The 24,347-nt window shown below is 63.7% G+C and overlaps 2 protein-coding genes across 8 annotated transcripts; both read right to left on the reverse strand.

Annotated features, from left to right (window-relative positions):
* Window positions 1-443: 443 nt before the first annotated feature.
* PDE1B (phosphodiesterase 1B) lies at window positions 444-12,572 on the reverse strand. The gene is made up of 16 exons (XM_056322655.1): window positions 12,449-12,572; window positions 11,954-12,089; window positions 6,077-6,190; window positions 5,807-5,992; window positions 5,107-5,173; window positions 4,498-4,614; window positions 4,251-4,391; window positions 3,684-3,784; window positions 3,166-3,291; window positions 2,975-3,076; window positions 2,779-2,899; window positions 2,617-2,698; window positions 2,385-2,511; window positions 2,119-2,255; window positions 1,793-1,906; window positions 444-1,715 (listed from the first exon to the last, which is right to left on the reverse strand). Exons 2-15 carry the CDS (start codon window positions 12,082-12,084, stop codon window positions 1,809-1,811), a joined length of 1,650 nt encoding a protein of 549 aa, XP_056178630.1. The 5' UTR covers window positions 12,085-12,089; window positions 12,449-12,572; the 3' UTR covers window positions 444-1,715; window positions 1,793-1,808.
* Window positions 12,573-15,068: 2,496 nt separating this feature from the next.
* On the reverse strand, window positions 15,069-24,347 carry NCKAP1L (NCK associated protein 1 like). 7 transcript variants are annotated; one of them, XM_056322443.1, is made up of 31 exons: window positions 24,159-24,347; window positions 23,866-23,976; window positions 23,442-23,534; window positions 23,275-23,331; window positions 23,048-23,190; window positions 22,859-22,949; window positions 22,635-22,772; window positions 22,492-22,540; window positions 22,202-22,358; window positions 21,919-21,975; window positions 21,489-21,585; window positions 21,141-21,250; window positions 20,814-20,946; window positions 20,621-20,702; window positions 20,267-20,325; window positions 19,961-20,106; window positions 19,504-19,636; window positions 19,176-19,295; window positions 18,769-18,908; window positions 18,471-18,602; window positions 18,143-18,361; window positions 17,893-18,023; window positions 17,711-17,808; window positions 17,362-17,455; window positions 17,156-17,238; window positions 16,964-17,044; window positions 16,674-16,767; window positions 16,394-16,510; window positions 16,033-16,142; window positions 15,848-15,937; window positions 15,069-15,353 (listed from the first exon to the last, which is right to left on the reverse strand). In XM_056322443.1, exons 1-31 carry the CDS (start codon window positions 24,258-24,260, stop codon window positions 15,228-15,230), a joined length of 3,393 nt encoding a protein of 1,130 aa, XP_056178418.1. In that variant the 5' UTR covers window positions 24,261-24,347; the 3' UTR covers window positions 15,069-15,227. The 7 variants fall into 7 exon arrangements, with proteins under 7 accessions (XP_056178418.1, XP_056178419.1, XP_056178422.1 ...); XM_056322444.1 differs by having other exon boundaries at window positions 23,881-23,976; window positions 24,159-24,344; XM_056322447.1 differs by having other exon boundaries at window positions 23,881-23,938; window positions 24,159-24,341.

The following is a 24,347-nucleotide window of genomic DNA, read 5'->3' on the forward strand; positions in this document are numbered from 1 at the left end:
AGGTTGGTGTGCATGCTTGCACATGTGTGATAGGGGTGTGCACATGCATGCACCTGTGGGGGAGACCCAGGCATTTGCACACACCCCCTTCCTTGTGCACACATGTGTGTGCACACATGGACATGGGGGGGCATGCCTGTGCACTTTGCACATGTGATTCGCATGCACGCCCATGTGCATACACGTAGAGCACGCGTGCACACCTGGGTGGGCACGGGGACCCCCCACCACAGCCGGTATTAAAGGGATCCCTTCACCCCGCTGCCTCCTACTTGCCTTCGCGCCGGGGAGAGGGGGCAGGACCCCTCCTTGGGTGCTGGGGTGCAGCACCCACCTCCAGGCTTCACTCCCTACCCCGGGGGCCTGATCCACCTGTGCCACCCAGGCATCCCAGCCCCCTGCCACCCCCCCGGGGTCAGGTGTGGTGCCCAGGAACAAGGGTGGGATGTCCAGGCTGGTGGTGGTGTACGGTTTATTAATTGCTTATTAGTGGCAGCGCTTTGTTTCACATGCGTGGGTGGGTGGGTGCGACGTGGAGCTCTGCCAGCAGTGACCAGGTGGGGACACAACGGACACGTTACTGCAGGGTAGAAAAGTACAAACACAGAGGGGCTGTGCCGTGGCGGCCAGGCGCTGGGCAATGGACGCAGCAGGGCAAGGCGGCCCTAGCCGGGATGCCAGAGCAGGAGGATGCTGGGGCTGGAAGATGCTTGAGGCATGCTGGAGCCAGGATGCCAGAGGACACTTGAGGCACACCAGGATGCCAGAAGATGCTCAAGGCACACTGGGATGCCGGAGGATGCTCGAGGCACACCAGGATGCCAGAGGATGCTCGAGGCACAGCAGGGCCAAGAGGAAGCAGGGGGAATACTGACAGGCATGCTGGAGCCAGAGGATGCTGGAGGCACACTGGAGTCACGCTGGAGCCAGCGATGCTGGAAGCACACCAGAGCCAGAAGGTGCTGGAGGCCCCCTAGAGCTGGGGGATGCTGCCACCAGGGAATGCTGGAGCCAGGGGCTGGCACCACCACTTCAGGGCCCGATCCTGCCCTCCCACCACATCCCAGCCCCAGCCCCCATCACCACCTTGCTGCCCCCCAGCTCCCAGCCTTGCACATGTAAGGCAGGACCCCCCGGGGTACCTCTGAGGTGCCCTTGGGGCCAGCAGACCTGGGGACAGGGATGGGCAGGTGGGGCAGGATGGGGATGACACAGGGGAACAGTAGGGGCCACCCATCACGGTGTCACTGGACAGACCCAGCAGGCACAGAGGGGATTGCGGTGGCCCTCAGGGTGATGGTGTATCCCACATGGCTCCTCCATCCCTTGGTCCCCTGCTATCCCCAGCGTCAGTGTCACTGTCAGTGTCTCGAGCACCAGGCTCCCCAGTGGGGTGAGAAGAAGCTTTTTTAAAAAGCCACCAGGACAAAACCTGGCAGGAGGAGGCCGGGCAGCGGCTGGCATGGCAGTGAGAGGGTCAACATCACCGTCACCCGTGGCCCGAGGCCATGTGGCTCGGCAGCCAGCTTGGCACAGGCAGCTGGAGCTGGCTGGGCTGGGGGGCTGCCGGGGGTGCCAGCCCCAGTGATGCTCCTGGCACGAAGGCTGGCATGGATCCTTGTGCGGCCCCAGGCGGCTCCTTCCCTGCAAATGGTGCTGAACTCGATGGCATTGAAGACTTTGGGCGAGACAGTGTCACTCGGCCAGACAGGGACCTGCCGTTGGGGTGGGGGGACAGTCATGACAATGCCACCTTTTCCCCCCCCAGCCCCAGTTTGCCCCCTGGGCCCACCTCACTCCTCCCAGTGCTATTCCACATCCCCGTTCTGCCTGTGCTGGCTGGGGACCACAGGCGGTGGCTCCTCACAGGGTGACAGCTCCTCGATGGACACCTGGTTGGTGATGCCTGTGGCAGGACACGGGGCTGGGGGGGGTCACTCCTGCCACCCACAGGGGCTGAGACCCCCCAGCTCGTGTCCCTCTGCCCCACAAGTCTGGGGGCCACCATCCTGTGCTTGGGCCACCTCCCCACCCAGGGATGCTTGGCACAGACATGGCCCCATGCATCCCGTGACAGTCCCCATCCCCTCCCTGGTGGCCACAGTGGCTACCACCTACCACTAGCTGCCCGCTCCTTCCACTTCTGCTTGTTCTCCTGGATATACTTGGCCCAGGTGGAGCGGAAGCCAGCCAGGTCAGCTTTCATGTCCCCCAGCTCCAGGTGCTCATCCAGGGATGGCTGCCGCCACTGCGAGCTGCAGGTACAGGGACAGATGGAAACAGGGCAGAGCCACCACTGCCACCTCCCAGGACCCAAAATAAGTGGGTGCCCCCACCACCTCCCCCTGGCGAAGGGGAATCTGAGGCAGGACGCCATGGCCGACCTGGCCTGCTGGCTGGCCACTGGGTTGCCCTTGGCTTTGGTGCCATCCTCAGTGACAGGCAGCACCATCTTCTCAGCCACATCAGTCAGCACCGAGAAGGTGGGCTCCACGATGAAGTCAATGAAGCCTGTGGTGGGGAAGGGACACAGTGTCAATGGGGACACCCCCTGCCTGTGGCAGGGCTGGTGGCTGGGGATAAGGTGGGGACGGGAACGGACCCACCACCACTCACCAATCTGGGACTGGGCCACCAGTGTGGAGGTACGGTCGCAGAGGGGTGAGAAGGGCAGCCCCAGCTCAGCCTCCTTGTCCCCCTGGCAAGGCAAGGGAGACATGTCCCCAAGGGGTGGTCCCCATGTCCCACCACCTGTCCCCTGGGACACAGGCACCCTACCTGCCTGAAGAACTCCTCCATCAGGGCTTTGGTCCAGCGGCTGTGCACCGACCACTGCTTGGTGGGGTGGCTGATGTCGGCCGCGTGCAGCAGCAGCGACAGCACCTTGGACTTATCAATCCTGGGGAGGAGACCCCGGTGCTGAGGTTTGTCCCCAAAACCACATCCCCTGGGCCAGGTGGGCATCCACACTCACCTCTCCAGCTGCTGCAGGGACGTCTTCATGGACTTCACTTGCTGGAAGTGGCAGGACATATCAGTGGCCAGGACCATCTCAATCACCAGCGCCCGCAGCTCCCTGTGCCCCGGAGAGGGTTGTGGGGAAATGCCATCAGGGTCCCATGTCCCCGCTGTGGACAGCCATGGGGAAAGGGACAGGGACCTTACGCAAACTCATCCTTGGTGAGATTAACAAAGATGTTCATCTCATCATCCTGCATCATGCGGAAGACAGCGCTGATGTGGTGGTTCTCCAGCACCGAGCGGTCGTTGTAGAGGATGGCACAGTCTGACCTGCGGATGCAGGGGAGGGTGGGACACCAGCACGGTGGCAGGCAGGGGAGCAGGATGTCCCCAGGGTGCCAGCACGACTATATCCCGGTTGTATCAGCAGCCCTGGGTGTCCCCAGGGTGCCAGCACATCTATATCCCAACCATATTGGTGGCCCTGGGTGTGTCCTGGGTGTCCCCAGGGTGCCACTCAGTCCTTTCCGTGCCCCACATGTCCCCATAACAGGTCCCCAGCCCTGCCTGCTCTGCCCATGCTGTGCCATGCCACCAATGCCGCGCCATCTGCACCATGCCATGCCACCTGTGCCACGCCATGCCACGTCACCTGCACCATGACGTCACCCATACCATGCCCTGCCATGCCACCCGTGCCATGCCGTGCCATCCGCCCTCACTTGGTCTGGATGTGGAAGCTGTTGGTGGTGCCTGTGTGCTCATAGTCGTGGATGGCAGCAGCGAAGATGATGGCCAGGACCTCGATCTCCGTCAGGTAGTGCTGGGGGGACACAGGCATCAGGGGGGTGGGGACCAGCACTGGGTGCTGCGGTGCCACCCCGTGAGGGACACGAGGCCGAACGGTTGTGAGGTCCTCTGTGTGTTTGTGTTTGCACAACTGCATGTGCGTACACACATGCACAGCCACACATGCCTGTCACAGACACGCATGTGAACATGCCGTGAGTGTGCGCATGCGTGTCTGACAAGTATGACAGCTGTGTGGGGACAGCAGGGCACACGTGTGCTGCAGGCGTCACCCCACGTGTGCCCACACATCCCCCAGGCTGAGGGCACCCTGTCCCCCCATCATCCTGGTAAAGTTTCTATGGCAACAGCGCAGTCGCTAGGTGGCGACATCTCCGTGGCAACAAGCATCATCTGGACCAGCCAGACGGGCACCGGGCACCAACTCGGCACCCAGCCAACAGCCCGGGACCCCCGTGCCCCACCCCGCGCCCCCGTACCAGCATGCCGGTGCGGAGCAGGAAGCAGTGGACGGTCTGGGTGACATCAGCAGCATGGACTTGGTTGTGGTAGGGGTTCCGGTACTTCCCATAGCCAGCCTCCAGCGCGTCCAGCAGTGTCGTCAGGAAGACGGTGGGGATCTAACGCACGGGCACACACGCTCACAGATGCAGTCACGTGTGCAAAGCCACTGGCACGTGCCAGGCACCCAGCCCTGGGGGCACCCATGGGTGGGCATGGGCACACCTTGAAGCGGCTGTTGAGGTTGTGTCGGGTGAAGAGCTCGAAGACAATGGTCCTCAGGGAGTGATCATCTGTCACCCGGTTCAGTGCAAAGACATCGAAGCACCACAGGTCGAGGCTCTGGGGGGAGATGGGGGTGTTACACCAGCACAGGGGCAAGCCCAATGCCTGGTGACACCCAGCCATGGCTAGCCATCCCCCAGCAATGCCCAGTCAAGCCCAGCGATGCCCAGCAACTCCCAGCGGCACCTAGTCACACCCAGCGATTCCAGGTGATGCCCACTGAAGCCAAATAATTCCAGGTGATGCCCAGAAACACCCAGCCGTGCCCAGGGATGTGCAGGAATGCCCACCAAAGGCCAGCAATTCCAGGTGATGCCAAGGGATGCCCAGTGAAGCCCAGGGATGGCCAGCAATTCCAGGCAAGGCCCAGCCATGCCCAGGGATGCCCATCGATGCCCAGCAGCGCTGAGTGCTGTCTCCCCCAGGCAACCTGGGCCATATCCTATGGAGCCCATGGTATGGATGGAGCAGCCATGCCCAAGTGTTGCCAGGCTGGGGCAGCACGCCAGCACCCCGTGGGGTATTTGGGTGCCCCCCCACCCCCAGTACCTTCAGGCAGTTCAGGACGGAGGTGGAGTAGCTGGGCCCCACGGCCGTGTATGTCCGGCGAAACATCCTGTAGAAGGCAGGGGAGGAGTCTGGGCTGATGTAGGTGCTGGGGAACAGAGCTGGGTGCTGGGGGACCCACCTGGGTGCTTGGAGACCCACCTGACTGTTCAGGGACAGACCTCAGGTGCTAGGGGACAAACCCTGGGGGCAGGAGATAGACCTGGGTGGTCAGGGACTCAGCTGGGTGCTATGGACAAACCTGGCTGCTGAGGACAGTCCAGGTGCTTGGGGACCCACCAGGGTGCCAGGGGACAGACCTGGGTGCCAGGGGACAGACCCTGGCACGTGGGGACCCATGTGGGTCACAGGGACAGTCCGGGTGCTCAAGGATGCACCTGGGTGCAGGAGACAAACTGGGTGCCTGAGGACCCACCTGGATGTGGGGGACAGCTCAGCTGCTTGGGGACAGACCTGGGTGCTGAGGACAGCCCTTGGGTGCTGGGAGACCCACCTGGGTGCTTGGGGACCCATCTGGGTGCCTGAGGATATCCCCTGAGTGCTCAGGGACCCACCTGGGTGCTAGGCACAGTCCCTGGCTGCCACAGGACAGCAGGGGACTGCCCTCCCACCCCCTCTCTCCATCCCAGCCATACCCCCTAGACCCCTGCATTACCCAGGGCGGGTGTCCCCCTGCACCCACCTCTCCACAAAGATGCCAGCCTGGACAGCGTGAACGATGCTGCGGAACTTGGGCTTCTCCTCTGCGCGGCGCCCCTTGGCCCGTGCCTGCTGGGTGAAGGTAGCTGCCAGCCAGTCCCGCACCTCCGAGGGCACCGCTGCGTCCGAGCCCATCTCTCGCAGCTCATCCTCTGTGTCCAGCATCTGCCTGCAGGCCGGGAACAGGATGGGTGGCATCAGGATGGGCATCATCCCCCACGTCCCCCTGCCGCCCTCCAGCTCTCACCCATACCTCGTCTCATCGATGTAGACGGCTTCCAGCAGCGAGGCGGCATATTCCAGGTTCCTCTTCAGCTCCTCCACATTCACCTCTCCTGTCTCCAGCTGCTTCACCATGTAACGCAGCCTGCGGGCAGCCGGGCACCGCGTCACCAGCCCCCCCAGGACTGGGGCAGTGGGTGGGGGTCCACAGCAGCAGGGCCCCGGCTGCCCTGCGGATGGATGCACACGCCCTAACACACATGGGCAACACCTATAGGTGTGTGTGCATGTGTGTGCATGTGTCCCACGCTGGTGCGGAGTGGTGAGCATCCACCCAGGGGACCCCCCACAGCAATGGTGGCAGCCACAGCATGGCCGGAGGAGTGTGGGGGACTGCCAGCAGCCAAAGCTGACCCTGCAGCACCCTGCACCCAGAGCCCATCCTGCACCCGAAACCCTTCAGCCTGCACCCACACAGCACCCAGAGCTCATCCTGCACCCAGCACCTGCAGCTCAGCACTTGAGGAACCCAAAAGGCCACAGGGCTCCCCCCAGCACCCCGAGCTTGGGGGTCACCCCATCCCCCACCCAGAGGGCGGCTGTCCCCACCACGTCACTCTTGTGGGAGTGCTGGCGCTGCACAGGGCCCTGGGTGACACCAGGGACAAAGTCCCTGCCAGCCCATGGGGTCAGTGGGGCCACAGCGGCAACTGGGATGTCCCTGGGGACAGGGACAAACCCAGAAAGGTGGGAGGGTGCAGCCTGGGGTACAGGGGGCTCCACAGCGGGGTGGCTTCACACCCTGGGGACCCACAGTGGGGTCAGGGTGCTCAGCCCCCACCCAACACACTGCCATGCCTCAGTTCCCCCCTAGAAGCCTCCCTCGTGCTGGGTGCCAAAGGGCCAGGGGTCCCTGGGGACTCACCAGAGGATGGGGCCCCACAGGTTGTCCCTGCACCCAGCTCTGCCATGGCAGAGGGGTGGCAGTGACACCCACGGGTGCCCGAGCAGCATGGGGACATGAGGACAGGAGCCCAGTGTGGCCACGCTCCCCTGCTGGCTTATGACACCCACACAGGACACAAGGACACAGAGCCATAAGGACACGGCAGCGTCCCAGCAGGAGGGCCCTGGGTGGCACGGAGAGACGGGAGAGCACCCAGATCTGTGCACACACCAAGTGTGCACACATACGTGCCTGAATGCAGGTGTGTGCACACAGGCATGCACACATATGTATACACACATGCCCAAACACACGTGCAAGATGCATGCACACCAGCATGCACATATGCACACATACATGCACACACACGTGTACACAACACATGCACACATACAGTGCACACAAGCACACATATGCACACTCAACACAGCTACACACATCACATGTCCCAACACCTGCAAATACCCACCCACAGTGCACACACACACACGCATGCACATATGCACACATGTGCACACCTTTCCACTACACACACGCACGCCGCACATGCATGTGCACAGAGGGACACTCTCTCCCCAGCCCCCACCCTGGGCAAGCCCTCCCTGTTGGAGCACGCATGTGCCAGCCGGCTGCCAGCCATCTGTCTGTGTGTCCGTGTGTCTGTCGGGGGGAGGGTGGGGGGATGCATGGAGGCGGTGGCAGAGGGGGGAAATCCCGTCTGGCCGCCTGGGGAAGCACCTCCCCCGCAGCCATGTCTCCCACTATAGCCGCCTTGCTCGCACACCGGCTGCCACAGGTCCCCATAGGCCCCCACGGCTCCACCAGCTCCCCCTGGGAGCAGGGGAACAGGGCAAATGCCAGCCCTTGGTGGGACACTGGTCCCTGTCCTGGTCCAGCTCAGCCCTGTGGCCACCCTGTCCCCTCCCAAAGACCTCACTGTCACTGTCATCAGCGCCCAGCAGGTCCCTATTGGTACCCACTGGTCCCCATCACTGCCTACCTGGCACCCACTGGTCCTCATCACCACCACCAGCACCCAATGGGTCCCGATGGGCACCTGCTGGTCCCTATCGCTGCCACCAGCACTTAATGGGTCCCCATGGGTCCCCGCTGGTCCCCATCACTGCCCACCTGACCTCCACTGGGTCCCCGCCACCTGGCCACACGGTCCCCAAGGCTGGTGGCACATGTCCCCACTGCCAGCAGTTTCCCGTGACGCTGCCAGTCTGGCCCCTGGCTTGGGGGACACCTCAGGGTGACCCTGACACCCAGCCACGGGAAGGGGACAGCACACAGTGACAGCCCCGTGGGATGGGGGGACACAGCGCTGGGGCAGAGGTCAGCCACCGCCTGTGCCGCTCCCATGGCCGCCCCGAGCCAACCTCTGTGGCAGGATGCGGCGTCCCTGGCACCATCACCCTGTGTCCCCGCGGTGGGGACGTCACTGTCACCGTGGCCACAGCCCCAAGTGAAAACCCCGGAAGATCTATGCAGCAGCAGCTTCTGGATGGCTGCTCCAGCCGGTGGCTCCCAGTGGTCCTGTGCCTCGTTAGCACTAACAAGAGCTGGCAGCAGGAGTGAGGGACCTGCCAGGCGGGTGTGCGGGGGCAGTGAGACCCCGCAGGCCTGTGCACGCTTGTGCAAGGCTGCGCAAGGTCACGCACGCCCGTGCAACACCATGCGGGTCTGTGCATGGCCATGCAGGGGGCATGTAGCCATGCGTGTCTCTGCCAGCTGGCCCCCAGCCACCCTGTCCCCACCAGCCTGGTCCCCTGGGGAAACTGAGGCACAGAAGGGGCCAAGGGTCATAGGCACGGTCCCAACTGGGGTCACAGGGTCCCTGCCACACCGGCTCCTCAGGGACCAGCCCCAAACCCACAGGTCACCAGCTGAGAGGAGACACCATTTCCCCTGTCACCCAGCACTGGGGACAGCCACTGCCAGCTCAAAGCCCCACGGGAAGGACACAACCAGTGGTGACCCTGCAGGTGCTAGCACTTGTCCCTGACCCAGGGGACAGTCCCCAGGCGGGGGCACTGCTGTGACCCCAGACAGCCCAGGAGGGACCGGCACCAGCACGGGGGCCAGCAGGGCCATGGGACCCTGTGGGAACAGGGATCCTGGTCACAGGGAGGGGACAAGGGTCCCGCCACCACTCTGGTAAGGGGCAAAGCCACTGGGTCCCCATGGCTGGGGGTCACAGGGCACTGGCTGTGGGGAGGATGAGGAAGGCTGGCAAGGGCCAGCATCCACCCTAGCTCCAGCAAGATTTCCTGCCTACTGATGGCAATTAGTTTTAATTAGCGGCTGCCACCCCTCACCAGGGGACCCACACTGCAGCCAGGCTCACACCCTGAAAGCATCCCCAGGTCTCCCCCAGGGTCCCCCTCTGTGTCCCACCCTGTGTCCCACAGCCTCCATGCTCCCCCCTGCCCCTCCCAGCACCTAACAACCTCCCAAACCTTGTTAGTGCCATCCCAGCCTGGCCACACAGCGGGCAGCAACCTGTGCACATGTGTGTGCACACGGCAGGGGCTGGAGACCCCCATGTGTGGGTAAGTGTGTAAATGGATGCACAAGCCCACCCATGTATGCACATCTGCATGTGTGTGTGTGTGTGTGTGCAAGCATGTGCAGCTGCTCGCAGGTGCCCGCACATGGCTGCAAACCAGAGTGTACGCAAGCAAGCGTGGACTGTGCAAGAGCACATGTGTGGCTGGTGCACACCCACACCTCGCCCTGGTGCAGCTTCGCAGGTGGGGGCCACCACATCCCGCAGCCAAGGTGACGGTGACAGTGACAGCTGCCAGCGAACGAGCGAGTAAGGGGGGCCGGGGGGGGTGGCCAGACGTCACGTTCAAAGTCAGCATGAAGCTCCCAAGCCCGGCGGGCTGCGGGGGAATGTGACCTTGGGGAAGGTGGCTGTCACCTTCCCGCGCCCTGCCACCTATCCCTGGGGACACCCACCCCCTCAGGGACACCCATGCCTGTGGACACCCACCCTCGGTGACACAGCCACGGACGACCTTTGTGCCACTTGCCCATCACAGACCCCCAAGTGGTGCCCTGGGACGAGGGACTGCCACCACCCAGCAGCGGGAGCAGGAGTTGGGTTTCGTCACGCTGCCAGGTGGGTGCCACCCACGCCCACGGTCCCCACGGGCTGCCTGTCACCACCCACATCCCCCTGCTGCTGCCAGCCCCCTCCTGCCACCCCCTGCCATGACCCAGGCCTGCTGTGGGGATGATGGTGCTTGCAGAGCCACTGCCACCCCGTAGATCCCTGGGGTGACACCAATGTCCCCAGGGCCACCCCATGCCCAGGGCGGGCTGCAAGTTGGCCTCAGGGTGCAGCCAGTGCTGGGGAGCTCCCCAGCACAGACACCACCGCCCCACATGCACCCACAGGTGTCTCCATTCCTCCATTGCCTCTCCTGCTCCCTCCCACAGGGTCCCCCATCCCAGCTGATCCCCACGCTGGGGACCTGCCACCAGTCCCCAGTGCTCGGGGGGCCGGGACCCTGCAGCCAAGGGACAACTCGCTGCTCCCTCCTGTCATCCCAACTGGGAGCTGGGGACCATCCCCAGGCTAGGGTCCCCACTGCCCCCTCAAGGCTGGCAGGGAGAAGGGGACATGGGGGGATGCGGGCCGGGATGCCCAGCCCCACCATGCCCCGCAGCAGGGGCAGCCACCAGCGATTTCTGGGAGGGGGAGGTGTGTGGGGGCGGGAAGCAGGAACACAGCCCACGCGCTTGCACACCTGCAGGTGCACACACTCCCTAGTGCTCACTCAGGTGTGCTTTGGCACACGGGTGTGCACACACACTCCCATGCATGCTCACCAGCTCCCGTGTGTGCCGCATGCAGGGACCCCTGCCCCCATCCACACACACGCTGCTCGCACGCACCTCTGCACACACATGTGCACACTCCCACCTGATGCTTGCACACCCACTGCAACATGCACAGCTGGTTGCATGCTCAGGCTTGCACCACACCCTGAGAGCTCTGGCACCAACGTTTCACACCCTGGTGGAGTCCTGCCCTGCCCTTGGGTTCACGTAAAACATGCTCACCAGTGAGTGTGCAACACGGGCACCTGGCTCCTGTCCTCGTCTCCGTGTCCCCCCTGGCATGCCAGTACCGCACACACCCCTGCCAGCATGCACCCCTGCACAAGCGTGCCTTCGCCGGCCGCCACACGCGTGTCAGTCCTGCACACATGTGCACACACAGCCACACACGTGCTTTGCACGCCCACGCCTGCACCCGCTGCACGAGGACCTGCATGAGTGCACGTGCCGCAGGTTCGCAAGGGGGCACATGCACACGTGAGCCCATGCGTGAGCACAACTGCACACAGGAGAGGGGGTGGCACCCCCGAGGCCACCAAGAGCTCCCCAGGGTGGGGAGGGGAGTGCAGGGTGGCACCCTGGGGTGTCAGGGGGTTGTCACCGCTCCCCAGGGCTGGTTGGTACCCTGGCATCCACTCTGTCCATCCCCCCAACCCGAGTTGGGGGCACCCCAGCCCTCTGCTTGCCCCACAGTGCCACCTGGGTGAGGGGTGCTCCAGCACCCCCAGAGCTGCCCCATCAGACCCACCCCAGGCTTATGGGTGCCCCCAGCCCGAGGGGGTCCTAGTGCCCCCAGCCCGAGGGGGTGCAATATGTGCAGGGAGATCCCAAGGGTGACTGGGGGTCCTACATGAGGGTGTGGGAAGCAGTGCATGGGTGAGGGACACCTGGGGGGGGTCTGGGGGCGGAAGGATCCAGGGGTACCTCGGTGGCAGCTGAAGTGGGTGCATGCTGGGTGGGGGGCACCAGGGGGCTCTTAGGGGAAGATGAGGGGGTCTTCAAAAGGGGGTGTTGGAGGGTTCAGCAGAGTGCAATGCTCAGGTGGGCTCAGGCGTCCTGGTTTAGGGGTGTCCGGGGGGGGGTCCCGGTTATGGGGGGCTCACTCACAGCGCACGGAGCTTGACCCAGATCTTCTTGCTGGGGACGGACTTGATCTCCAGCGGGGACGGGCAGCCGCCGGCCGGGTCCAGCCCCTCGCGGTCGGGATCCAGCCCCGGGAGGCTCCGCGGCGGCTCCATGGCCCCTGCGGTGGCGGGGACGCGCCCTCAGCCCCGTGCCGGTCCCGGGGCCCGGCGGGCCGCGGCGGAGCAGCCGCCGGTACCGCCCCGCCGCCCCGGCAGCGGCCTCCCCCCGGCCCGGTACCCGGCAGCTGCGCAGGCAGCACCGGCCCGGGCGGCGGAGCTAAGATGGCATCCCGGGCACCGGGGGTGGGAGCAGCGGGATGGGGAGCAGCGGGGATGGGGGGAACCGGCAGGGAGCACCGGGGATTGGGAGAACCGGGGATGGGGAGAACCGTCGTGCGGGGGGCGGGGGGGACCGGAGGACGGGGGGACGGGGGGACGGGGGAACGGGGACACGATCGAGGATGCTGCGCGCTCCTACCCGGGGATGCTCGGCCGGGAAGCGCCGGTGCTGCCGTGCTCCGGTGCTGCCGGTGCCGCCGTGCCCGGTCCGCCCGCTGTTGCCGGCTCTGTCTCCGCCGACCGGGGCTCGCCGCAACTTTCCCCGAGCCGGCACCGGCGAGAGGGCGGGGAGGGGCGGGGGGAGCCGGGGGCGGGGGCCGGGAACCGGGGCCGCCCAGCCCTGCCGCCCCGCTCAGCCCTGGCCCCGGGACCCCCCCAGGGAGGGCGGTGTCATGGCCCCCGTAAGGGCTGTGGAAGAGGAAGGGCCCCCAGGACCCCTATGGGGCTGAAGGCGTGGCACCCCAGAACCCGTGGGGGGGGGCACCCCAAGACCCCTATGGGTCTATAGGGGTTGTACCCCAGGACCCCTATGCAGGGGTGCCCCAGGACCCCTCTGGGGCTATAGGAGTTCCAGCCTAGGACCTTTGTGGGGGTGGTACCCCAGGACTCAATGGGGCTATAGACTTCGTACCCCAAGACCCCTATGGGGGGTACCCCAGGACCCCTATGGGGCTATGGGGGAGTCAGGTTCCCCAGGTCCTTTGGGGTTATGGGGGGCAGGTGCCCCAGGACTGCCATGGGGTTATGGGAATGTCACGGGGTTTGGCAGGCCCCACAGAGGGGCCATAACCTCTCACACGCCACACGGGGGGTCTGCTCCAAGCAGTGGGTCGGAGCCTGCCCAGGGCGAGGGGCACCACGACCCCCACCTCCCCCAGCCCCACCGCCAGCCCTGCTCCCCACGAGGCCGGTGACACACGCACACTGTCCCCTCCTGCCCAGATTATTGTAGGACCTTCCCAGACCTGGGGGGGCTGCTGGGCCCCTCATGCCCCTGGGCTGGTGGTGCAGGGGGGGTTAGGAGCAGCCTGAGCTCGAGGGGACCCTGTCCCGTGGGCTCACAGACATCCCATCCCTGCCCCGCGGCCCCCTGCACCCCTACCCCACACACAGCTTGTTCCCCACCCTGCGGCCCCCTGCATCCCACCAGGAAACCTCGGGGTGCAAAGGCCGGTGCTGAGGGCCCCAGGGGCTCCAGGCACACACAGGGAGCGGGGTGCCAGAGCCCCGAGTGGGTCCCAGACAGCCGGGGGGGCACAGCAGCACCCGTGCTGCCTCCCGTGGCACGCGCTAAGCCGCAGCCCCCAGGAAATATTAATAAGCCCTTATGTAACGCCGTAGGTGTGTGCAGCACCCACTACCGCAGCACCGGCACCGGGGAGCCAGGTGGGGCCCCCCACTCTGGGCACCATCCCTGAGCCCCCACCTTGGCCCAGCTGCCCCCAACAGCTCAGCCAGGTCCCTGCCTGCTAGGCCACGTCACCTCCCACCCTTTACCACCTAGCACCCATGGGTGCTGCCTGGGGATGCATCCACTTAGCCTCCAAAAGGGGGTCTGTGCTCCCTCCCACAGGGGTCCTTTGCTTTGATGCAGGGTGTAGGGGGCACCCATGGGACTTCTGCCCGAATACTGGGGTCAACAGTGTGGGCTATAAGCCCCCGCACACAGCTAAGGAGTTCCCATACCCCACTGGGAACATCTTTGGGTCCTCAAACTTTTGGGGGGCTCAGAACCCGGCTGGGGGCAGCGAGTTGAACCAAGGGGGGGACCCCATGGTACGGAGCAGCCCAAGGCAGGGGGCCAGGGGGCAGTGGGTGCAGGAGAGGCTGTGGGCTGGGATGTGCGCGAGACAAAGCCGCACTGCCAGCAGGGAGCCTCAGCATCTTGTTACCGCTTAATATCATGATTGATGAGCGCGAAAATAGACTTTTGCAGCAATCTGGAATAATCAGCAGGTTCTGGGCGTTAATTCGAGGGAGTTCAGCCCCCCTGGGAGCACAGCCGGTGGGGGGCAGCGGGGGAGTCCAGCCTGCTTCAGAGCAGTTTTTTCACCACCACCCCCCCCGGAATAAAATAATGAAGCAATTAGTGCCAGACCCACACACTTCAGGCTTGGCCATGCCATTGTGGCTGCAGTTCGGTGTGGCTGCCAGGACTGCATGCTCAGCCTCCCCCAACTGTGGCACCACCAGGCCCTGCCAAGGCGGCTCTGCTGAGGGGGGGCTCTGCCGAGGGGGGCTTTGCCGAGGGGGGCTCATGGCCGTGGCAGCCACCGTCCCCCCCACCCCACACCAGCATGGCTGGTGACTCATCCTGGAGCAGCTGGCCGTGAGCGGAATGGCAACGGCCGCCCCGCCATCTCCTTCCCTCGCCCCATTAATTTTCCCCTAAGATGCTGCATGGGAGAAAAATAAACACCCTGAGAGTGCCGGGGGGTGGGGGGGTGTAGGGGTGTGCGGGAAATGTGATTTGGAATGTCCCCGGCCAGGCAGGCAAAGGGAAACTGAGCCATGTGCCTGGCCAGGATCAATGCCATGAGAAGAAGCAGCTTTAATTAAAGCTGGTAAATCCTGCCAGCAGCTTCAGTCCCTTCACGTCCCAGCACCCCAAGGCCTCCGGCACCCCCAATGCCCATGGGGGACCCACGGAGGTTATTTCTGCTGGAGACACGGGGCCAGGCACCCACTCTGGGGTGCTGGAGCAAAGCCAGCCCAAAATATTCCCTGCCCCCCCCCAGCCACAAGTTGGACGCAGACACTGGGGGAAAAAGTGGTTTAGTGAAGGTGGCTAGGGCTGGGGGACAGGATGGGAACAGATAGGGACACAAGTGGTGGCATCCAGCAGCTGAGGGAGGCCCAGGGGTCCCGGCAGGGCAGTTTGAGAGGTGTGAGGGCAGGGGGCAACATGGGCACTGGGCTCAGTGCAAGTGGACCCTGCTGAGCATGTTCTCGCGGCACACCTCGCGGTAGGCGTTGCGGAGCAGGACATAGGGGAAGCAAGCCTCCAACATGTCCACTGTCAAGAAGGACGACTCTGCCACGATCTGAGAGATGCACACACCATCAGTGACCGCCCCTGCCTCAGTTTCCCCCTGTTGCCTGAGAGGGGAGTCAGTCCCCAGCCCCTCCCTGGCAGAGCTGGGTGCTCCCTCCCCAATGGCTCCTGTACCCCAGCTCCAGACTGAAATATTTGCATTTAAATTGCTTTGCAGCGAGAACAAGCGTTCCCTGAATATCAATCCTGGGTGGTGGGTGCATGGCCCCCACCCTGTCATCCCAGCCTCTCCCTGGGGGTGTCAGAGCTGGACCCAGCCCCCACAGGCCCAACTGGAGCTGGGTAAGGGCTGAACCCCCAGAGCTGGCTGCAGTGTGAGGGCTGGAGCAGCCTGGACAGGAGAGCTGAAGCCCAGCAGAGACACAGAACTGGGATGTGCACACTCAGAAGCACCCCACAGCCAACCCAGGGGTACACGAGGGCCCACCTAAGCAGCACCCAAGGGTCCACCCAGGGGCACCCCAGGGCCCTGCCATCACTCACCAGCTGCATGAGCAGGGAGATGGAGTCACGGTTCCTGGCACGCACCTTGTCCATCTCCTGGCCCAAATGCAGGAGGCTGACAGAGGCCAGCTGGGGACAGATCCTGATCAGCACAGGGGACAGTGTCCACCCTGAGAGGGTGCCACCCCCAGCCCGGCACAGCCCTGGCCCCTGGTCACTCTCACCAGCAGGAACTCCTTGAGGTGAGTCTCAATGTTCTTGTTGTGGACAGTGAAGAGGGCGGCTGACACATGGATGATGGCCTTGGCCAGGCAGTGGATGTTGTTGTTGTAGCCTGGGGACACAGGAAGGTTGGGGACAGCACAAGGTCTCCGCTGTGCCCACCTCCCTTGGCTGCAGTTATGGGGCACCAGCCTTGCCAGGCCTGGGGTCCTGCTGTCCCACCAACCCTCAGCTGTGGGGACCGATGGCCTCGGGGGGTGCCAGCACACACAAGGTGTGACACCAATGGGCTCAGGGTCATGGGGACATAGTCACGACTGGGGACATGGGGACAAAGCTGCTGGGGTTGTGGCCAAGCCTCACCATCCATGTCAGTGTTGTAGATGGATGCCGGGTCAGAAGCAAGCAGGGGCAGGGACACGGCCAGGAAGACCAGGAGCAGGCAGGCCACTTTGTAGTCCTCCTCCGGGGATGAGCCATCTGCCAGGGAGGGAAGTGGCACTAGACAGAGGTCCAAGAGGGGGCCCTGGGGGACCCAGGGAGGTGACACAGGGTGGGGGAAGGTGAGCAGGGCTGGGGGTCTGTGGCAGGGTGCTGGCTCTCAGGGACAGCTTTCTGTGACCCCAGCAGACCCCCACAGTACCTGTCTTGCTGGAAGCCAGGACGTTCACCAGTGCGGGGTCGACCTCGCAGGGGATCCCCGTGGCCGAGGCCAGCTCAAAGATGCTCAGGGTGACCTGGGTGGACAGGGACACACAGGCTCAGGGCTGGGGACACAGGGTGCAGCCAGGCACAGGGAACTGTGCAGTGCCACAGAGTGCTATGTGATGCCACACAGTGTCCCATAGCACCAAGCGGTGCCACACAACATGGCAGGACAGCTGTCTCAAGCACTAGGGGTGCCACCCCATCCCCGCCCCCCTCAGGGCCCACCTGGATGTCAGTCTCAGGGGTAACAACATCCGTCAGACACTCAATGGGGCCCATCAGGAAGGGGCAGTGGTGGGAGAAGACCTGCAGAGAGAAGGTGGATGCTCATGGGGCTCCTGCTAACCCCTCCAGGCTGTGAGGCTAGTGGGTGGGGGTCCCAAAGGATGGAGGACCCATAAGGTGGGGGGCACCCACCTCCCGCAGGCCCTGCTGGGCCATGGCACGGAAGCTCAGGATCTCCCCGATGATGGTCATGCGCTTCAGAACATTTTCGGCTGCTGTGGGAGGAGAAGGGTCAGCGGGGACATGTGTGTGTGTGTGTGCACGTATGTGTGCATGTACACCCACGTATGCCAGACCCAGGCTTCCCCCCGTGTCCCCGGTGTCCCCCTGTGACTCACAGGTCAGTCGAGGCAGCAGAGCCGCCATCTGCTCAGGCTTGCAGGAGCTGGAGCGCAGCTGCACCAGTGTGTCCATGTTCTCATTGACCAGCTTCTGCAGGGGACATGGGGCTTGTGGCGCTGGTGACACAGCAAGCCCACAGCCAGCTGGGGAAGGAGAGGGGCACCCTGGCCCCTCTGCCCCCACCTCCACACTGGATGGCAAGCCCGAGGGACAGGCAGGGTGCTGGGACGGTCCCCAGGGTGGCCCTGCCTGCCCTGTCACACTGTGCTCCAGAACCTGGTCCCAGAAGCCTGACCCTGGTCCCGGTCTTGATCCCCCAGCCCTGGTCCCAGTGCCCAGCTCTACCTTCAGCTCAGTGACCTGGGAGCCCACGTGCCACATGAGGTTGTCACTCAGGAACTTCATGCCGTACGGCCCAATGAGCTCAGCCAGCGCCCGCATCTCTTGTGGGGAGATACACAAAGAAGGGGATATCAGCAGGGTCAGGGGGTGATGATCCTCCCCCACAGCATCCCTGCATCCCTCACCTGAGACATCGGAGAATTCGGCAGCACTGAAGGGGGGCTCGCCCTCCCGCGGCACTGTGGTGAAAGCCTGCAGGGCGGGGGCCAGAACGATTGCCCCTGTGCTGGCCTGCCGCAGCAGGGCCTCCAGGTACCTGCAGACACCGACCTGCTGCCACCACCTGGCACCACCACCCACGGCACTGCCACCCATGGCACTGCAGGGCCACCTCCCACAAGAGAGGGAGGGTGCTGGTCCCAGTGTGGCACCTACCAGTTGGTGTAGATGGTGGTGAGCGTCTGCTCACCGGCTGCATCACGGGGCTGTGTCTGCTGCAGGAGGACACTGCGGATGATGCGCCCTGTGTCCAAGCCCACAAACTGCCCCAGTGACTGGATGAAGGTCATGTAGGCGCTCAGCCCCGCCAGCACCTCCGAGGGCCGCACCACCTCCTGCGTGGCCTGGCTGTAGCCTGCCATGGCCACGATGGCCCTGCAGGGACAGAAAGGGGCTGTCTGGAGAGCCGCTGCCAAGTGTCCCGTACCCAGCAGCACCCACAGCCCACCCTTGCTGTGTCCCACATCCCTAGCATGATCCCTACTTGGTGAAGCGTGTCTCCAGGTGGCTGCTGAGGTACTCGGCTGGCGTCACCATGTGCTCAAAGATGGTGAAGTTGGGCACGTGGTTGAGGCTCAGGGACAGCTCGGCCAGTATCAGGTGCAGCTTGTCCATGCTGGTGTGGGTGTGATGGGCACCGTCAGCCACACCAGAGCCCCATGGGGACAACCCCATGATCACACTGTGCCCCCACATCACACCATTGCCCACACCCAACATCTGGTGACCACTGCTCCCCACCAGCCCCCTGCCCACCACTGCTAGCCCCAGGTGGCTCTCACTTGGTGGTCAGGGTCCGGTCCTTCCTCTGGCTTTCAGCCCCTGGCTTGTCCCGCTCAGGCTCCCCCTTCTTGGCTGACTGCTTCAGAGTCTTCTTGTTGCGGGCTTTGCTGACGGTAGAGGCACAGTGCTTGGGCAGCAGCTGCCAAACACAAGCAGTGGGTTACCACCGGCCATGGCACTGACGACAGCCCAAATGGGGCCTCCAGGACCAGAAGAGACCATCCCCAAGGTTGAATTGACCCTGGCAGGTCTTCCCCACCGTGGCCTCTGCTGTCTCAAGGCTTTGGAGAACATGGAGGCCAAGGAGGTCACAGAGGTCCAAGAGAACAAAGAGGCCACAGAGACCCTAGAGGCCACAGAGACCCCAAAGGCCACAGAGACCTCAGAGGCCCTGGAGACACCTCACCTGCTCACTGAGCTTGTGCTGCTCAGCACAGACATCCATGATGCAGGTGCTGGCCTGCCAGGCCATCTCCTCCAGGAACTTGTTGCACAGCCCCAGTGCTATGGCCTTCAGGTGGGGATACTGAGGGGGGAAAGCCACGGCACTGTCACAGCACATGGCATGCAGGCCACGACCACATCTGTGGCATGCCACCAGCTGTCCCAAGGCCATGGCACTGTCATTGTCCCCCACCCACATGTGCCTGCCCCAGCCCCTCCACAGGTGGCAGGGCAGCAGCCAGCCACAGTGCCCCTGGGTCACCCATGCCCCCCCAGGCAGCAGGACCCACCTCCTCTGGGCACATGGGATGGACACAGTGGGAGAAGTGGCTGCAGAGCAGAGGGAAGGCAATGCTGTAGCGCAGCATCGAGGACTCCTCCATCGTCGCCACAAACATCTTCTCCACAGGGCGAGGGTAGAAACTGCAGGAGTGAGGGCATAGGGGCAGAAGAATGGGGCAGAGTGGGCAGGAGAGGGGATTTGTCTTTCAGGACACACTGATCCTGTGCCATGTGTGCATTGTCCCTGTCCCCATATCCATGTGTACATCACTTAATCTCGCCCAGCCTCTCCCATGGGTTACACATCCCCCATGGCCATCTCTGTCCCTTCCCACACCCATGACCCAGCACACACAGGCACCTTTCCACGTGTGGTGGGGTGCAGGACATGGCTTGAAGACCCCCAGCCAGGGTGACCCCCTGTGACTGTGGGGAAACTGAGGCAGAGCAGTTGGCTGTGCTCACCACAGGTCGGAGAGGTCAGAGGACTCAGCCAGTAGCTCCTCCAGGGAGTCAAGCAGTTTGGTGTGGAAAACAATGAGGTTCATGATGCGACCCACATCAGGGTTGGAGCCCAGTGGCAGCGAGGCCTTCGCCACGCTGGTGTAGGCCTAGGGGGACAGTGGGCTCAGGGGTACGGCAGGGCAGGGAAGAGGACAAGGACAAGAACAGGGATGGGGACAGTAAGAGGGAAGGAGACTGGCATAGGGATGGGAACAAGGATGGAGACTGGGATGGGGACAGAGACAAGAACAGGGACAGGGTCAGCACCTGCAGGCGGAACCAGTCCAGGCGGAGCGGTGTGAAATCAAACTGCTCCTTGTCATCAACTGCAGTGAAATAGAAACATGGGGAGACATGGTTGTGGGGAATATCAGTCTGGGGCTGATAATCTGGAACTACTCGTCCTGGGGGTGCCAGTCTGGGGGTGCCAGTTGTCAGGGAGCTAGTCTGGGGTGGCAGCGCTCACCCCACAGGACCCCCAGGAGCTGCCATCTCCATTGCCCCACAGGGCCATGCCTGGGTGCCCAGTATGGTCCAGGATGGCTGCAAGGCTCCCCAGGCAGGGGGGACATCAGTCCCCAGGCAGTGCCACAGACATGCCAGGGGGGACATAGTCTGTACCTTCCTTGACAGAGAGAGCCGAGAGAGAGCTGACGAAGGACGACAGAATGATGGACTCCTCCTCGGGGCACACGGAAAGGTTCTGTGGGGCCAGGGATGGGGTCAGGATAAGGGACAGCCAGGATAGGGCCCAGGGGACAGGGACAGTCTAAACAGGGGACACAGATCAGCCCCTGCCAGTGCCCTGCGGTACCTGGATGACTTCGCTGAGCACCAAGGCATCGAAGCGGGCTAGGTACTGGACGTGGTAGCGCTGCAGCACCCCAACCCGCCGCCGCACCAGGCTCCGCAGCTGCTCCATGAGAAAAAGCAGCTCTGCGACGTGGCTGCCACCCATAGCCACCAGTCAGAGTCAGGGCTGGCTGCACCCCCAAATCCCCCCCATGCCGGCTCTGTCCATGGCATCCCAGAGTTGCCCCAGAGCAATCCCCACCATGAGGCCAGCCTGCCAATTTCTGGAGGTGCCCCCCATGGGCATGGATCCCCTTGTGCAGTGCTAGTGCCCACACACTACACCAACCTGTCAGCGAAGTCCTCAGGTGTCTTGGTCTTGGTGACATGCTCAGCGTGCCGCACCAGCCAGCTCACCTCGTCCCGGCAGAAGGAGAGTGCCATGAAGACAAAGAGGGCCTGGGCAGAGCGGAGGTTAGAGGGCAGCAGGCACAGGGTGCTGCCACCAGGCACTACCACAGGATTGGCACCAATGGCTCTGGGCACTGTCACTGCATGGCACCAGGCTGGCACCAGCTGTACCCCCATGCAGACCCCACCCACACCCACTGCACACCCCCAGGAGCATGCAGAGCCCAGCATCCAGCCTCCTGCACCCCCAGCACCCACGCCCTGGCACCCCGGCCCCCATGCTCACCTTGGGTCCCAGCAGCCCAGGCTGGTCCTCCAGCAGTGCCTCTAGCTCCCGCACGGCCCCACGCAGGTACACCCGCCGGCCCCGGTGCAGGGAGCCACTGCAGGAGGCGTCAGGATGGGGGTCAGGGCCATGGCCACCCAACTGACCCCCCAGCCACCCCTCTCACCCAGTGGGGACATCACAGGCACCATGTGGCAAAGGTAGGGGCTATGTCACAGAGCTAGTATGGACCCAATGAGGTACTCCAGCCCTGCCACCCAAGGTGCTGACACCCCCAGGAGCTCCTGAGACACCCCGCACTCTCTGGGATTCATGGGACCTCCAGGATCCTGCAATCCTTTGGGGCATCCTGGGATCTCCCAACTCCCCAGAACCCCTGGGACCCTCCCCAGCACCCCCAGACCCACTGTCCCCGCATTGAGTCTCCAACCTGTGAACCACAGCATGTTCCTTGCACTCCTTGAGATCAGCCACCCGCTTCCCATACCTGCAAGAGAGTCACAGCCAGGAAGCACCAAGCACTGCACCTAGGAGAGCCCCAGGCATCCCACAGAGACCCTGGCACAGCCCCCAGCCCCCAACACAACTCCCTGGCACCCTACAAACTCTCCTGGCACCCAGCAGAGCTACTGACAGAGCCCCTGTAGCCCCTGGCACCCATTGTAACACCCCCCTGGCACCGTGCACGGCCCCAGTGCTGGCATGGTCATTACCCTTTGAGGCTGCTGAGCAACTCCTCGGTGACCTTGTGGATCTGGAGAGCTTCATCACGGAGGAGGGTGATGTAAAGTGAGCCCTGCAGGGCCAGCCGCCACAGCTCCAGGCACTGTGGGGACGAGCTCAGCGCCCCTGGGCACACCAGGAACCCCACTGCGGGCACAGGTATCAGGTGGGCAGGGGCTGCCTGCACTGCTGGCCCCACAGTGGGCAGGGTGACAGCCCGAAACCAGGAGCCAGGCTGCCCACATGGGGCTGGGGACCTGCGTACACTGCAGGGACTCACTGAGGATCCAGCGCTCCATCACCTCCAGGGACAGGTACTCACAGGCCATCTGGGGACACAGGCATGACCATGTTACCATCCTCAGGCCTCCCACAGCCTCCCCCAGGACCTGCCCTTGGTTCCCCTCACATGGTGGCACTCACGGTGTCAGAGCTGGCAGGGCTAAGCATGGTGCCGGTGGTGCTGAGCAGACTGAGGAGCTGGTCGCTGCGCCACTGCTCAGCACCCTGGTTCCTCCGGGCAAAGAGGAAATGGAGGGACAGGAGGGCACTGGTGACAGCCTGAGGAACAGGGGGACATCACAGGGGGGTTGTGGGATGGACTGGGGAAGAAGTGGCCCTGCTGGCTGGGGGGAGCCCCATCCCACCTTAGTGTGTGGCCCAAATTCCTCCATCAGCTTCTTGAGGGGGTGGTCGTACTCCAGCACCATCTGTCCCAGGCGGGTGAAGCTGGGGTCACTGTGAGGATGGCGGCCCAGGGGTCAGGAATAGTCCTCAGGGACAGTCTCAGTGGGAATGGTCTGTGAGGACAGCCCTGGTGAGGACATCCAACCCACCTTGAGCCATGGCTCATCTCGTGGGCACAGTGGTACAGGCCGATGAGCAGCCGGCGGTCCTCAGTGCGGGCCAGCAGCAGGACAAGGGACACATAGGTGACAACCAGGTCCAGGTAGCTCTTGGTGAAATCATAGTTGACATGCTGGGGAGGGAACAGCCATGAGCACAGGGGCACAGCTGTGGCACACCCAAAGTACCCACCCAGGACCCCCAGTGCCCCACTCACGATATCAAAGAAGCACTGGTTGGCATCGATTGTGTTCAGTAGCTCATAGACGTGGTCCTGACAAGGAGGGGACAAGGGGCTGTGTCACTGCTGTGCCCCCCAGGCCTGAAATTCTGGCGCTGCCACTCAAAACCCCCCTCTGCCCCCCACCACACACCCCATCTCACCCTGAACTCCAGGACATCCAGGAAGGAGTGGTAAAAGGGTCCCAACGCCCGGGTAATGTCCCCCTTGTCCTTGTGCACTGGCCCTAGGTGTTGCTGCAAAGGGACAGGGGGGACACCCAGGGTGAAGTGACACAGGGGGGACACCTGGAGTGGGGTGTCATGGGGCAGGGATGGCAGGATTACCCTGAAAGGGGGACCGAGGGGAAGCCAGGTGGTGGTGACACAAGGTGGGGTGACACAGACTGGGCTGACACATGGGGGACAGGGTGGACACTGGATGGTGGGACGACACAGGGTGGGGATGGTAAGGACAGTAGGGATGGAGTGACATGGGGTGTGGGGCAGCAGGGATACCCACGTAGGTCTGGGGGGCAGGGGAAAGGGACAGGGGGTTAGGGACAGAGGGGACATCCTGGTCCCTCACTGTGCTGCTCCGCACATCCAGGTGAGGAAACTTCTTGCTGATGAACTTGATGGAGGACTCCATGGCCTTGTCACTGAAGAAAGGCGGCCGTGTCTTGGGGTCGGAGCAGGTCTGTGGGGACCACCCCCGTGTCAGACCACCCAAAAAAACCCCTCCTGGGCTCAGACACACCCCCCACATAAGACCCATCAACCCCACCACCCCCCCAGTGCCGCAGGGGGACACCCCGGCATTGTGTGCCCCAACCCGCCCCTCCAGGGGACCCAGGCACCCAGGCCCCACCCTGCAACCACCTTCTTGATGTTGTAGATCCGGACAAGGACACCCTGTCCCCGGTCATTGAGGATCGTCAGCTTCTCAGCAAACTTGTTCTGGTAGATGGAGGGCAGCGACATGGCAGCAATGTGCTGGGGGGCCACTCGATGTCCCCCACCGCCCCCCGATCGGCCTCCCAGGCCCAACACCCAACTTCCCCTTCCTGG

The sequence above is a fragment of the Falco biarmicus genome, chromosome 19, assembly GCF_023638135.1.
Source record: "Falco biarmicus isolate bFalBia1 chromosome 19, bFalBia1.pri, whole genome shotgun sequence".
In the NCBI taxonomy this organism is placed as follows: Eukaryota; Metazoa; Chordata; class Aves; order Falconiformes; family Falconidae; genus Falco; species Falco biarmicus.

Coding starts and splice junctions, on each gene's coding strand:
- PDE1B (XM_056322655.1), bottom strand. CDS start 12,084: ATGGAGCCGCCGCGGAGCCTCCCGGGGCTGGATCCCGACCGCGAGGGG. Junction 4,615..5,106: donor CCGTCCTGAACTGCCTGAAG/GTACTGGGGGTG, acceptor ATCTCCCCCCAG/AGCCTCGACCTGTGGTGCTT. Junction 2,900..2,974: donor TCCCTGCAGCAGCTGGAGAG/GTGAGTGTGGAT, acceptor TCTCCTCCCCAG/GATTGATAAGTCCAAGGTGC.
- NCKAP1L (XM_056322443.1), bottom strand. CDS start 24,260: ATGTCGCTGCCCTCCATCTACCAGAACAAGTTTGCTGAGAAGCTGACG. Junction 21,976..22,201: donor TTGCTCAGCAGCCTCAAAGG/GTAATGACCATG, acceptor ACTCTCTTGCAG/GTATGGGAAGCGGGTGGCTG. Junction 16,511..16,673: donor CCTGGCTTCCAGCAAGACAG/GTACTGTGGGGG, acceptor CCTCCCTGGCAG/ATGGCTCATCCCCGGAGGAG.